At 45.0% G+C, this 15,461-nt stretch overlaps 1 protein-coding gene across 2 annotated transcripts; it reads left to right on the plus strand.

Annotated features, from left to right (window-relative positions):
• Window positions 1–9,758: 9,758 nt before the first annotated feature.
• Window positions 9,759–14,873, plus strand: CDKN1B (cyclin dependent kinase inhibitor 1B). Of its 2 annotated transcripts, none has more exons than XM_023226179.1 (3): window positions 9,759–10,814; window positions 11,354–11,483; window positions 13,563–14,873. In XM_023226179.1, exons 1-2 carry the CDS (start codon window positions 10,340–10,342, stop codon window positions 11,473–11,475), a joined length of 597 nt encoding a protein of 198 aa, XP_023081947.1. In that variant the 5' UTR covers window positions 9,759–10,339; the 3' UTR covers window positions 11,476–11,483; window positions 13,563–14,873. The 2 variants fall into 2 exon arrangements, with proteins under 2 accessions (XP_023081947.1, XP_023081946.1); XM_023226178.1 differs by having other exon boundaries at window positions 9,906–10,838.
• The last annotated feature ends 588 nt before the right edge of the window (window positions 14,874–15,461 follow it).

Raw genomic sequence — 15,461 nt, forward strand, 5'->3', positions numbered from 1 at the left:
TGAACAAATATTGATGTGGATAATTATTCCGAGAGTTGGTCAAGAACAGCAAATGGGTAGTTTCCAGTTTTGTTTTATGTGGAAGTTTGTATAAACTGAAGACTAAGATCAGAATCAGGGAAAATGTTCTCCTTTATGTCTTCTCAATGTAAAAAATAGAATGTAGTTGAATATGGTGGACTGGTAATAAATATGTTTATTATTCCAAATTCCATATTTTATTTACTTATTTTTTTAGGGACAGGTTCTCACTCTGTTGCCCAGGCTGGAGTGCAGTGGTGCCATCATAGCTCACTGCAGGGTCAAACTCCTGGCCTCAAGCGATCCTCCCACCTTGGCCTCTCAAAGTGCTGGCATTACAGGCATGAGTCACTGCACTGCACCCAAATTCCATATTTTAGTCATACAAGCTGTCCACTTATGTTTTAATCATGGAAATTAGATTATGTGTGTGATCATGAATCCAAGTTTTGCTATTTATTTCCTATTCTTTTTTTTTTTTTTGAGATATGGCCTTGCTCTGTCACCCAGGCTGGAGTGCAGTGGTGCGATCACAGCTCTCTACAGCCTCGACCTCCCTGGCTCAATCGATCCTCCCACCTCAGCCTCCTGAGTAGCTGAGACTCCAAGCAAGTGCCACCATGCCCAGCTAATTTTTAAATTTTTTGTAGAGATGGGGTCTTGCTATTTGCCCAGGCTGGTCTCAAACTTCTGGGTTCAAACCATCCTCCCACCTTGGCCTATTTCCTATTCTTATGATGCTGGCAATGCTGGTAAGCTTGCATTAGTTCATTACATTTTACTTGGAAATGAAAGTTTTCATTTAAGTAAAATGCCTGATGTATTTTTTTCTTTAAATTCTGACCCCACTAGATTAGTTTTAAACCCTTCTTGAATCTAATTTTTTCAAAGATGCCATTTTTCCAGGCATTTGAATTCCATTTTCTCTAGAGCCTTTGTTTTGTGAACAGTGCATTCTAAGTAAATTAAACCAATGAAGCCTTAGTGATATAACTGCAAACCCATCAAGTCACTGCATCTTCTACAATGGATTCTGGACTCAGCTTAAGTAGGATAAATAGGTACACTAGTCCTAGTGCCTTTTCTGCTCTCTTTTGTGGCGTTGGAACACTCAGTTCTCTATTGCAGGGCTTCATCTGCAAGAGAGGATAATAGCATTTGCCTCACAACTGTGGTCTTATGAGGATCAAATGTGATGACACCAAGGAACCTGCTTTAAAGTATTTAAAGTGGCCGGGTGCGGTGGCTCACGCCTGTAATCCCAGCACTTTGGGAAGCCGAGGCTGGTAGATCACGAGGTCAGGAGTTCAAGACCAGCCTGGCCAAGATGGTGAAACCCCATCTCTACTAAAAATACAAAAATTAGCTGGGCGTGGTGGTGCACACCTGTAATCCCAGTTACTTGGCAGACTGAGGCAGAGAACTGCTTGAACCCAGGAGGCAGAAGTTGCAGTGAGCTGACATCACGCCACTGCACTCCAGACTGGGCAACAAAGCAAGACTCCATCTAAAAAAATAAATAAATAAAAATAAAGTATTGTGTTAATTAGGGATGACTTGGGTTCAACCAACAGAATCTCATAACAAGCTAGCTTGGAGCAAAAGGGGGAAAATTACTTTATAAACACAGTGCTGTCCCATAGAACGTAAATGTAGGGAGTAATACCTCATGAGCTTCAGGATCCAGAAACTGAAGAGTCTTTGGTTGCTTAAGCCTATCTGTCTTCCTAAAACTACGTGTTCTCTCTTCTCTGCCCCCTTTACACATTGTTTTCTTTCTTCTGACACTCTACGGACAGACATTATCTGCATCTTCATCACACACGGGCTGAAGATAATGTCCTTTTGTTTTTGAGATAGGGTCTCACTCTGTTGCCCAGGCTGGAGTGCAGTGGCATGATCAGGGCTCACTGCAGCTTTGATCTCCTGGGCTCAAGGAATCCTCCTGCCTCCGCCTGTCATGTAGCTGGGATCACAGGCATGCACCACCACACCTGGCTCATTTAAAAACATTTTTTGTAGAGATGGATCTGGCTTTGTTGCCCAGGCTGGTCTTGAACTTTGGGATCAAGCAGCCCTCCCACCTCAACCTCCCAAAGTGTTGGGATTATGGGCATGAGCCACCATACTCCACTGAAGACAGTGTTCTTAAAAGGGCATTTTCCATCTCAGGTCTACATTACCTCATTAGTCTCTGTCTTACAAATTGCTAATTGAAGCTTCTCAGACTTGATTCCAAATTTGCAGGAGAAAAAATTTGGCTAGCCAAGTTTAGGTCAAATAACCACCTCCTCTCCCCTTGTCTGATCAACATTGGTAAGGGAATGGGAACAGGGTTTCATAATCTGCTGTCCACCAGTAGAGGTTATGGGAACAGAGTCTGAGAAGGGAGTACAGGACAATAGAGAAACAATGAGTGTTGCACACCTCAAGTGTGATGTGAAAGAATTAAGAATACCACATGTGGCTGGGTGCGGTGGCTCACACCTGTAATCCCAGCACTTGGGGAGGCCGGGGCGGGCGGATCACTGGAGGTCAGGAGTTCAAGACCAGTCTGGCTAACATGGTGAAACCCTGTTTCTACTAAAAGTACAAAAAATTAGCTGGGCCTGGTGGTGCACACCTATAATCCCAGCTACTTGGGAGGCTGAGGCAGGAGAATCGTTTGAACCTGGGAGGCGGAGGTTGCAGTGAGCCAAGATCACGCCATTGCACACCAGCTTGGGTAACAACAGTGGAACTCCATCTCCGGAAAAAAAAAAAAAAAAAAAAGAATACCACATGCATCCTTATTCCTGTACCCATGTAACTGTTAATCTACTCAGGATCCAACCTGGCCATATGATTAACTGCACATTTGTAAATATGGATAGGTGTCAGAGAGCCCCACCAATCATAATATCCCTTCACATTTTGTGTCAGATGCCTGTCTCCGGTATTGTCTCTTTTGCCCTCTTTTTATTTTTGTTACAGACAGAGTCTCCCCCCGTTGCCCAGGCTAGAGTGCAGTGGTACACTGTAACATTGAACTCTTGGGCTCAAATGGTCCTTCTGTCTCAGCCTCCCAAGTAGCTGGGACTACAAGTGTGCAACGCTGTGCCCAGCTGTTTTTTAAAAAATTTTTTGTAGAGATAGGGTCTTGCTATGTGGACCAGGCTGGTCTTGAATTCCTGGCCTCAAGTAATCCTCCTGCCTCAACCTCCCAAAGTGCTGGGATTACAAACATGAGCCACTGTGCCTGGCTTTCTGTTGCCCTCTTAAGGGACATACCTTTTCATTCTTTCTTTTCCCTGGGGATTAAGTTAATTTCAATGCTTATACTGACTGTGATAAACCAAATTCTTCACCTTCCCTATTCCCTATCTCCCAAACTGTTCCATATGCATTAGTTAGGACTGACTGTAAAATGCTATAAAAAATGAGCCGGGTATGGTAGCTCATGCCTGTAATCCCAGCATTTTGGGAGGCTAAGGCAGGCAGATCACGAGGTCAGGAGATTGAGACCATCCTGGCAAACATGGTGAAACCTCGTCTCTACTGAAAATACAAAAATCAGCTGGGTGTGGTGGCACATACCTGCAATCCCAGCTACTCGGGAGGCTGAGGCAGGAGAATTACTTGAACCTACCTGGGAAGTGGAGGTCGCAGTGAGCTGAGATCGCGCCACTGCACTCCAGCCTGGCGACAGAATGAGACTCCATCTCAAGAAAACAGAAGACCCAAAATGTAATGGTTCAACAAAATAAAGACTTATTTTTTCTCCCAAATCAGGTCAGGGACCCAAGTTGAAGGTGGCTCTGTCATCTTCAACATGTGGCTTCCAAGGTTGCTCTAGTATTCACCTTTCCAGCCCATGAGAAAGGGGAAAGAAAATGGCGGATTCTGAGGGGGTCACATGACAGGTTTTATGCACTAGGCCTGGAAGACACATACCACCTTTGCTTACATTCTATTGGAAAATATTTCATCATAAAGCCACACCTAATTGCAAAGGAGACTGGGGAATTTCATGTTGCTGGGCAGTTGTGTGCTCAGTTATAATTCTGCTACTGGGAAAGAAGGCAACAGTGGATTTTGATGGACTGGATCCGTCAGTACCTTGAGAGACTGAGGTAGGAGGATAACTTGAACCCAAGAGTTCAAGGTTATAGTCTCTCCTACATTCTCCTTCTCTGTTACCTCGGTTAATGGCATTATTCTCTCAAATACCCAAGCTTCAGTCCTTAAATTCGTCCTCCCTTTCTCCATCTCTCTCAATCCTCTTATCTGTTCCAACTACCTAAGTCACCCTGCATTTGTTCCTTGCCTTCCATTTCCTCTATAGCACGACTTAAACCATTGTATCTGTTGTTTGAATAACTCATCATCCTCCAAAATTACGTCCCTGTGTCAGTCTCCCCAGGCTCATCACAGCCATCCTCTACTCTGCCATCAGACACTACTTCCAAACACAAAGATCTGCTTGTCCAAGACAGCCTGGGCCCCTTAACAGACACCTTCCCACTCACAGTCAAGGCTGGAAGTACCATATAAAAAGCATTTGCAGCTACACCTTTGCGGCTCAGGAGATTATGGCAGACTGCCTCCTGCCTTTTCTGCCAAGCCGTGTCCTCCTGGGCTCAGCGTTCTCTGTCTCACACTTGAACTCTGCCCATCTCCCCATATCCCTCTGGATGAACACCACAGTGGGACTGTCTGCCCAGCTTTTCATTTGGCCCTGTCCCTAGACACTGTCTTTCATATCACCCACAGCCCCATCTTCAGCAGGTCACCCCATCTCACAAATCCAAACTCCAGAGCTCCAACCCAGGCCCAGGGCCCAGGTTTGCTTTTGTTCAGGAGGCAAGTTTGGACACTGATCATTCTCTTCACTAAAAGCTCCATGAGTTCGCAGTACTTACCGAGCAACAGATTTTTTAGCATGCCATCCATGGCCAACCACTGTCTGAGCCCATCCCCACTTACCACCCCATCCTTATAATCATCTTGATATTTTCTTATTTGTCTAGATCTGACTCATATGTCACTTCTTCCATGAGGCCTTCCTCTTTCTCCTTGCTTTGCACTTCATAGCATCATGTTTTTCTATGTATTGCTTTCTACCTCTAGTTTATTTGAGACAACGTCTTGCTCTATCACCCAGGCTGGAGTGCAATGGCATGATCATAGCTCACTGCAGCCTCGACCTGGGCTCAAGTGGTCCTCCCACCTCTGCTTTCTGAGTTGCTGGGGCTACAGGTGCAGGCCACCATGCCTGGTTCCTACCTCTGGTTTTTGTGCACATGGTATATACTCCCCACAGGCTAGGACTGTGACAGACATTTCTTCACTTCCCACATTGCTGAGAGTAATGCCTTGGACAATACCTTACACATGGTATTGATCACTGTTTAAAACCTACTAATGCCCCAATGGCTTTCCATATCACCAGGTCAATAATAAAAGGCCTACCTATGCCTGCCTACCTGGTCCTATCTGATCTGATGCGCTTTTTTTTTTTTTTAAGACAGTCTCGCTCTGTCTCTCCCAGACTGGAGTGCAATGGCACGATCTTGGCTCACTATAACCTCCGCCTCCCAGGTTCAAGCAATTCTCCTGCCTCAGCCTCCCAACTAGCTGGGATTACAGGCATGTGCCATCATGCCCAGCTAATTTTTGTATTATTAGAAGAGACAGGGTTTCGCCGTGTTGGCCAGGCTGGTCTTGAACTCCTGACCTCAAGTGATCCACCCACCTTGGCCTTCCAAAGTGCTGGGATGATAGGCATGAGCCACCACGCCTGGCCCTGATGCTCCTGTTACCACTCCCGACTTGCTCCGCCCTATCCACTTTGGGCCTCTCTGCTGTTGCTTGAACACATTAGGCAAGATCCCACCTCAGAGACACTTCGTTTGCTCTTCCCTTTACTGGGATGCTCTTTCCCCAGATAGCTGTATGGCTGCTCTCTCAGGTCTTCAGGGCTTCAGGGCTTCTCTCAAAGGCCGCCCTTTTTTTTTTTTTTTTAATTAATTAATTAATTTTTGTGAGATGGAGTCTCACTCTGTCATCCAGACTGGTGTGCAGTGGCAAGATCTTGGCTCACTGAGACCTCCTCTTCCCGGGTTCACGTCATTATCCTGCCTCAGCCTCCTGAGTAGCTGGGATTACAGGCCTGCACTACCATGCCCAGCTAATTTTTCTATTTGTAGTAGAGATGAGTTTCACCATGTTGACCAGACTGGTCTTGAACTCCTGACATCAAGTGATCCGTCTGCCTCTGCCTCCCAAAGTGCTGGGATTACAGGTGTGAACCACCGTGCCTGGCTTGAAAGGCCACTTTCTCCATGAGGCCTTCCCTGTCCACTTATTCACATGGTGATCCTCGAAACACTCCCTTTCCCTCCGCGCTGCCTGTTGTTTCTCCATAGCATTTGTCACCTCCTTACACAGTATATACTTCTTTCATGTGCTGTGTTCATTTTCTGTCTCCCCTCCCCCGTTTGGAATGTCAGCATCATTCTAGTTTAAATCTGTTTGTTTACTTCTGTGTTCCCAGAACCTAAGGATAATGTCTAGCATAGAGGAGGCACTCAACAAATATTTGTTGAAAGAAAGAAAGAATAAGCAAATTAATAGAAGGTGCTCTGTAAATATTTGTGAAATTGAATTAAAAGTGTCAGAAAGAGATGGCTGTGAAATTCCCAAAGTCTAAAAGTATGTGAGCTTAGAAGAATGGTGGAGTTGAGTGCTGCCTCATTATAAACATCCTCGAGGAAGGACTGAAACTGTGTGCTTGCAGTGGGAGGGGCAGCTGGGCAAGGAACCGTGAACCTTCGCGAAACATTTGGGGTTCCAGTGAGAGCGCTGCATCTGGGAGCTGGCGATGCGGGCGGCTTGCTCATCCACCCAATCTGAACACTTGTCTATGACACAGGTGTTTTCTCTTAAGTTATTTTGGTCTTTGCCTCTCTCCTCAGCTTGTGAAAGTTACAGAAATCTGGGGTGGCTTATGGGACGCTTCTCAGCCCTAAGTAGGAAAACAGCAGTGAAAATGGCAACCAAAACATCACGCAGGACTTGGGGTCTTGGGGAAACAGCTCACTTTAGAGCAGTGCAGTGTAGAGCTTTCCGTCTTCTACCAGGGTCCACCTTTAACACTTTATCTGAAATTTTCCCCCTTGGCTTACTCGCTTGCAGCTGCCCACTTTGCAGGAGGATGGCGCTCTGATCTCTACGCTCCCTGTTCCTTCGGGGACTCCATAGTATTTTTTTCATGCTTCGTCACTACTACAGCAGACGCCTGCATTCTCATTATTTGCTGTACAGATCTCTGGTGCCTTGACTGTAAACAAAACACTTTAGATCATTGTGAGGTGGATGTAAGCACAGCCTTTCTGCTGGCAGCCAGACCTCTTAAGGTGGCGTGACTGTGACTTGCTTACTTTTCGAGATTAACAACAACAAAAAAGCGACAAAATAGTTCTCCTACATTTGAAAGATTCAGCATGTAAAGGGGATGGAAGTGTTAATTTTCTACTTCCATGTGAGACATGAATTCCACGAGTAAAATCAAACTTCTGTGGCAAGGTGAAATACTCTAGAATGTCTCCGTTTACATATGTGTGGTAGTTTGGGTGTTTATGCATGTGGATAGATGCACGTATATAGAGTTCCTGTGTTGTCTAGCAATTGTTTTAAAATTTGGACAGTTATCTAATTTCGGGGGTAAGGTATAAATTATGGTAGGGAGCCCTACCCCAATTTTCCTGTCCCTTCTCCCCTAGTCTTCAGTCCAATAAATTGACAGCCTTAAAAGTAGCAAAAATAAAGAGGATGAGACCTCTTGCTTGATCCTAGGTGAATTCTTTTCTGTCAGTTAGGTAGGAAGTCCTGCCTTGAAAACTAGTTCTGGGCACTGCCTCCTTTACTCTCTCTGAATATCACCCCTGTCCTTCTAGAGCCTATATTTTAGTTGAACTAGTGGATGGTGATACCAAAGGCTCATGACAGCTGCATTTAAATATCAGTGACCACAGGCCACATCAAGGAAACATCTGCAGGCAACCCAGGGCCTGGGAAGGAGCCATTTTGAGTTACTTGTAAGACAGCAGGACCTGCAGACTATAGCACAATCAAACTCAGATAAAACCCTGAACCAGTGAGAACCACTAGGAAGGAAAGAAACAGAAAATGAACCAACTTGAGTGTTATGAGACCTGCATCGAGTCCTGACTCCGGTACCAAGCGAATGTATGTCCCTGGACAGGAAACCTCTCTGAGTCTCAATGTCCTCCGTGGTAAAAAGGAGAGGGTTAAACCACAGGGTCCCGAAGGTCCCTTCCAGCTGTCACATTCTGGAGTGTATGAGATGAGGTAGGCACACAAAGTGGACAAACACGATGTGGCTAAGAAAACAAGCGACACATCAAGCTCAGCTGTAGCATAGGTGCATAAGAAAACTTTGCTGCTGTTTAAGATTAGAAAGGAAGGTTGGTTTCCAGTAAAATGCATTAACTTTGGCTCAAACCAAGATGATGGGTACTGGGCTTGGGGGTGGGGAGGCAGTTGAAGATCCATTGAGCTCTGTCTCAGGGCAGCCCTGCTCATCGTCCTACTTTACTTTCCACCATGGTGCTCAAGCCCACACTGAGAGAGAAATTTCCAGTTGCAAAATGGAGAAGAGAAACGCTGGAATACTAGCATCGGACGTTAGGACATAGTTGTGGTGGTTTTAAAAATCATTTCATCATCTGGAGTTTGACCCCGAGGGGAGTCTTTTCACCCTCCAGCCCTCTGAAAGCATTCACTAGCATCTGAATATTGTTCTGAGTTTATTGGAGCAGTGAAATCTGGTGAGAGAGAAGGGTGGAGGAAGGAAGGAGCTGTTGTATTTGGCGGCTGGACTCAGGTAGAGGAAACTGCTACAATCCCGGGAAAGAACAGAAAACTAGAAAGAGACGAGTTCCCACACGCAGCCAATGTCCATGGCCTTAACTGTGCTTGGGAAGCAAGATCCTGGGCCAGGGGTGTACCCTCGTTTTTCAAAACTACATGTGTCTGAGACAGCCACAAAGTGTATTAAGGGACTTGAGAGACTACTCGAGTTTTTTTTTAAATCTTGAGTTATTTTCTTATTTTCATTCAGGGAGAACTTGAGTTCATGATAAGTGCCGCGTCTACTCCTGGCTAATTTCTGAAAGACAGACATTCGCCTTGGCTTCTTCCCTAGGCCCCCAGCCTCCCCAGGGATGGCAGAAACTTCTGGGTTAAGGCTGAGCGAACCATTGCCCACCGCCTCCGCCCACCCCCAGCTAAGGCACGTCGGCAGGGGGGGCGCCCAGCCCCCCAGCAAACGCTCCGCGGCCTCCCCCGCAGACCGCGAGGTGGGGGCCATCGGGGAGGGCCGAGCTGGGGGCAGCTCGCCACCCCGGCTCCAAGCGAGCTGCCGGCGATCTTCGCGGTCCTCTGGTCCAGGCCCCGGCTTCCCCCGCGAGGAGCGGGAGGGAGGTCGGGGCTTAGGCGCCTCTGCGCACCCGCCAGTGCAGCGCCGGGCCCCGAACCCCAGGCCCCGCCCCAGGTTCCCGGCCGTTTGGCTAGTTTGTTTGTCTTAATTTTAATTTCTCCGAGGCCAGCCAGAGCAGGTTTGTTGGCAGCAGTACCCCTCCAGCAGTCACGCGACCAGCCAATCTCCCGGCGGCGCTCGGGGAGGCGGCGCGCTCGGGAACGCGGGGAGGCGGCGGAGCCGAGCCGGGGCCACCTTAAGGCCGCGCTCGCCAGCCTCGGCGGGGCGGCTCCCGGCGCTGCAACCAATGGATCTCCTCCTCTGTTTAAATAGACTCGCCGTGTCAATCATTTTCTTCTTCGTCAGCCTCCCTTCCACCGCCATATTGGGCCACTAAAAAAAGGGGGCTCGTCTTTTCGGGGTGTTTTTCTCCCCCTCCCCTGTCCCCGCTTGCTCACGGTTCCGCGACTCCGACGCCGGCAGGTTTGGAGAGCGGCTGGGTTTGCGGGACCTGCGGGCTTGTACCCGCCCGGACTCGGACGGGCTTTGCCACCCTCTCCGCTTGCCTGGACCCCTCCCCTCCCCGCCGTCCCGCTCGCCAGTCCATTTGATCAGCGGAGATTCTCGGCGGCCGGGCCGGGGCTTCCCCGCAGCCCCTGCGCGCTCCTAGAGTTCGGGCCGTAGCTTGTCGGGGTCTGTGTCTTTTGGCTCCGAGGCCAGTCGCTGGGCTTCCGAGAGGGGTTCGGGCTGCGTAGGGGCGTTTTGTTTTGTTCGGTTTGGTTTTGTTTTGTTTTTTTGAGAGTGCGAGAGAGGCGGTGGTGCAGACCCGGGAGAAAGATGTCAAACGTGCGAGTGTCTAACGGGAGCCCTAGCCTAGAGCGGATGGACGCCAGGCAGGCGGAGCACCCCAAGCCCTCGGCCTGCAGGAACCTCTTCGGCCCGGTGGACCACGAAGAGTTAACCCGGGACTTGGAGAAGCACTGCAGAGACATGGAAGAGGCGAGCCAGCGCAAGTGGAATTTCGATTTTCAGAATCACAGACCCCTAGAGGGCAAGTACGAGTGGCAGGAGGTGGAGAAGGGCAGCTTGCCTGAGTTCTACTATAGACCCCCGCGGCCCCCCAAAGGCGCCTGCAAGGTGCCGGGGCAGGAGAGCCAGGATGTCAGCGGGAGCCGCCCGGCGGCGCCTTTAATTGGGGCTCCGGCTAACCCTGAGGACACGCATTTGGTAGAACCAAAGACTGATCCGTCGGACAGCCAGACGGGGTTAGCGGAGCAGTGCGCAGGAATAAGGAAGCGACCTGCAACCGACGGTAATGACCCCTTCCCAACCGACGGTAATGACCCCTTCCCAACCACAGAATGTCTGTGTCTGGGGCCCCGCTTTGCCTGCTGGAGGGTGCTAACCTTAGCTTGCTTTTCGGCGTATTGTGATTTAGCTTTGGGAGAGCAAACTTTATTGGTCTTAGGTGTTCAGTGCTACCTGGCCCACTGCTTGTCTGTTTGTGACTTTTAAGTCAGAAACTGGAAATGGTAAGATCCGATAATTTCCCTAACTTAAGACATCGCGGTCCCTCCCACTAGCAACCCCTAGGTATGTGACAAAGTTGGGATGTTTATCAACGGTCCGCCTCCTGGCTAGGGAGAGAGCTCTGGGGCGGAGAATGCACTTTCTTCTTTTTGAAAACAACCTCATTTTGTGCCCTTAAAGGCTACTGAGGAGGACGGATCCTGGATTGTGGGTGGAGGTAGTGGGTTTTTCATCCCCTGACTATTGGGCCAACTTCTGCCAGCCATTGTTTTTTCTAATAAAGATTGTTGTGTTCTTTTTAAAAATTTCCCCTGCTCTTAGATTCTTCCACTCAAAACAAAAGAGCCAACAGAACAGAAGAAAATGTTTCAGACGGTTCCCCAAATGCCGGTTCTGTGGAGCAGACGCCCAAGAAGCCTGGCCTCAGAAGACGTCAAACGTAAACAGCTAGGTGGGTTGATCACTAAAGGAGCACGTACTGAAACCTCACGATACCTGATCTTGCTGGTTGCTGGCAGATTACAATCTTGTGGGGTTTTGTTTTGTTTATACTTCGTGAGGTCAAAAAAGTAGCAATGGGAAGGCCGGGGATACTGTAATTCCTCAGAGTTTCTATGCCCAGAGATACTTTCTCTTGAAACAGTAGACCAGAGCAACTACTTGTAACCAAGGCCCCATGGGGTAAGAACGTCATTTCCCTGTGAGTCCCACTAAAACATGTTGGGAACAATAGGTTCTTCGCCCATCCAAACAAGAACTGGGGTACTCCCTCAGCCCCACTTCATGAGAATTCATTTCCCAGAGGTTCAGCTTGAGTCAGTAACAGATTTTGAGCCATACATGGAAAAATGGCAAGTACATGATTAAGTTTCAATTTTAAGGGGGAATGTTTGGTAGCAATTGCTCACCTTTGGTTATGCAAGGGATTACAGATGTCAGTGGGTGGTATGTTGTGTTCTTTGATATTTTCATAAACTGTCACTTTCCTTGTTTGCTCCTAAGTTTGGAGAGAGAAGGAACCAGTATTTGCAAAAACCAAAATGGAAAGATAAAAAAAATTACTAAAGTTTCTACAGAATTTCTGGTAACACTGAAGTTGCAAAGCAGAAGTTAAATTAACTCTCGTCAGTAAGCAATCCAGGAACACGTCAGCCAGTGTATGCTAATTGTGCCGTAACAGGGTGATTTGGATATTTGTAGGGGAAATGGGTAGTAAATATCAAGACTGGTGACCGCAGGTCAGCCCAGCACAAAGGAAGTGGAGATTTTTCCATGCACAAGAATCTGATCACTGTAAATGGCTAATTTGAATAATTCAGTCCCCAAATGTACATGGATTGGCTATTCATAATGATCGAACTACATATATTAATAGTTTGTTAGCTTCTTATAGACCAAGACTGACCTCTTTATTTTCTAAGGCACACACGTAGCTTAGCATATGAGGCGATCTTAATAAATATTGATGTTAACTTTTTAAATCCTCATTTATAAAAATTTTAAAACAACAGGGATTACAGTAGGATTCAGGTTTGTTGTGTCTTTAAATTGTATATGTGACTTTACATATCTTATATTTTTCAGAGCTTATACAAAACGGCACTATAGAACCTCTATTTTATAGCAGCATGTGAAGTGGGAAAATCAGGTGAAAATTTCCCTGAAGCAACCGTAACACACGCAGCCCTTGTTGGTTTGTGACTTGTGGCCTAGCTCATCAGATGAGCCACGAGAATCAGACCTGGATTTTGATCTGGTCCCGTTTTGACATGCAGAGAGGCATTTGTAGCATTTAGTAATGTTGCTAGTTCAAAGAATACTAGAAATATTAGTAAGAACCAATTCAAAAGTATTCATGAGTATTTTCTGCATATGAAAAATCAGAATATTTTGAAAGTGATGTTAATAAAATTTTCTTCTGGAAGGCCCTTATAATTTTTATTTCCAATTGTTTTTCAAATTTAGAAAATTTAATCTGTCACAGGAGTAGAGAAAAAAAATTCTAAATTTTAAAAAAAATTTAGAAAATGTTTACTCTTAAGTATTACAGTTTCCTAATTTTCCTATTTATTTCCTACTTGTCTTTGACCTAGATTCTTTAGACTAGGGTTTCTCAACCTCTGCACTACTGACATTTTGGGCCGAATAATTCTTTGTTGTAGGAGGCTGTCCTGTGTGTTGTAGATTGTTTGGCATTATCCCTGGCCTTTCCCACTAGATGCCAGCAGCATCCTCCTCCCACAGTGTGACAACCTAAAATGTCTCCAGACATTGCCAAATGTTCCCTGGGGGGTGGGGGCACCATTGCCCACTGTTAAGAACCACTGCTCTAGACAAAAGAACACAGCACAGAAGAGAGGAAAAAAATCCAGTTAAGAGAATGTTAGGTGGAGATGACTGTAGTCATCAAACATTTTTCCCCATTAAGTATTTTCAAGCTAACATAGTGACAAAATAATTCCCTCTACTCTATTGGTAACGTGACTCTAGTGCTTTTCCTTTAATTTTTCCGTTTTGTTTTCTTTTGCAGAATTAAGAATATGTTTCCTTGTTTATCAGATACATCTTGATCTTGATGAAGCAAGGAAGAGATACATGAAAATTTTAAAAATACATATCGTTGACTTCATGGAATGGACATCCTGTATAAGCACTGAAAAGCAACAATAACACTAAAATTTTAGGCACTCTTAAATGATCTGCCTCTAAAAGCGTTGGATGTAGCATTATGCAATTAGGTTTTTCCTTATTTGCTTCATTGTACTACCTGTGTATATAGTTTTACCTTTTATGTAGCACATAAACTTTGGGGAAGGGAGGGCAGGGTGGGGCTGAGTAACTGACATGGAGGGGGATATGAAGAGCTTGCTTTGATTTACAGCAAGTAGATAAATATTTGACTTTCATGAAGAGAAGCAATTTTGGGAAAGGTTTTGAATTGTTTTCTTTAAAGATGTAATGTCCCTTTCAGTGACGGCTGACACTTCATTTAAAAAATCACAAAAATTTGAACACTGGCTAAAGACAATTGCTGTTGCTTATTCTCATTTGGGAGATCTGGTGATCTCCCAAGTTATCTTAAAGGTTGTTAAATAGCTGCATATGGCTTTTTTAAAAAAGCAACGAAAACCTATCCTCAGTGCCCTCCCCAGGCTCTCTTAAAGTTGGAATTTACCAGTTAATCAGCAGAATGGTAATCACTCCAGGTAGTTTGGAGCAAAAATCCGAGGTGCTTGGGAGTTTTCAATGTTAAGAATTGACCATCTGCTTTTATTAAATTTGTTGACAAAATTTCTTCATTTTCTTTTCACTTTGGGCTGTGTAAACACAGTCAAAATAATTCTAAATCCGTCGATATTTTTAAAGATCTGTAAGTAACTTCACATTAAAAAATGAAATATTTTTTAATTTAAAGCTTCTTTGTCCATTTATCCAAAGGAAAGTGTTATTTTTAAAGGAAGGTTCATGTAGAGAAAAGCACACTTGTAGGATAAGTGAAATGGATACTACATCTTTAAACAGTATTTCATTGCCTGTGTATGGAAAAACCTTTTGAAGTGTACCTGTGTACATAACTCTGTAAAAACACTGAAAAATTATACTAACTTATTTATGTTAAAAGATTTTTTTTAATCTAGACAATATACAAGCCAAAGTGGCATGTTTTGTGCATTTGTAAATGCTGTATTGGGTAGAATAGGTTTTTCCCCTCTTTTGTTAAATAATATGGCTATGCTTAAAAGATTGCATACTGAGCCAAGTATAATTTTTTGTAATGTGTGAAAAAGATGCCAATTATTGTTATACATTAAGCAGTCAATAAAGAAAACTTCCATAGCTATTCATTGAGTCAAATTGTAATGTGCTTTACCAAACGAGGTATTTGACTTGGCATTCTAGTCATGTTTAAACAAATGTAAATGTGAAATGGCAAATATCTAGGTAATTCAGGCCCACAACTCAGATGATGTTTTATGTAATCTGAATGTAGTTAGCAGTTAGTATTTTCCACCTAGCTCTGTGTGGGTGGACAAAACTTTAGAAGGTGAAAATGGAAAAGCTACATTTTCATATGAATAAGATTGTCAAAGTCTGCATTAGTAAAAATATTTATGTCTTCTAGGATATGAATGTGTCAGAACCAAAAAATCCTTACATAAGTGTAGACTGACACACATGCAGGATTGAAAATGAAAGTAACATGGTGACTTCTCTAAATTCTGTATTTACACATGAGAAGTGTGAGGAATTAAAGCAGTTGTTTGGACCATCTAATGTATAAATATTTAAAATATTCAAACATATGGGCCCTCAAGAAATTGGTGTGCACTCTAGGTAGCTATTTTTGAAATTTAACTGGTCATATAAAAACTATTTTAATTTCTAAATACCCTTGTTAATAATCTACACAACCAAAAACTGGCTAATG

This window comes from Piliocolobus tephrosceles, chromosome 10 (genome assembly GCF_002776525.5).
Source record: "Piliocolobus tephrosceles isolate RC106 chromosome 10, ASM277652v3, whole genome shotgun sequence".
Lineage (NCBI taxonomy): Eukaryota > Metazoa > Chordata > Mammalia > Primates > Cercopithecidae > Piliocolobus > Piliocolobus tephrosceles.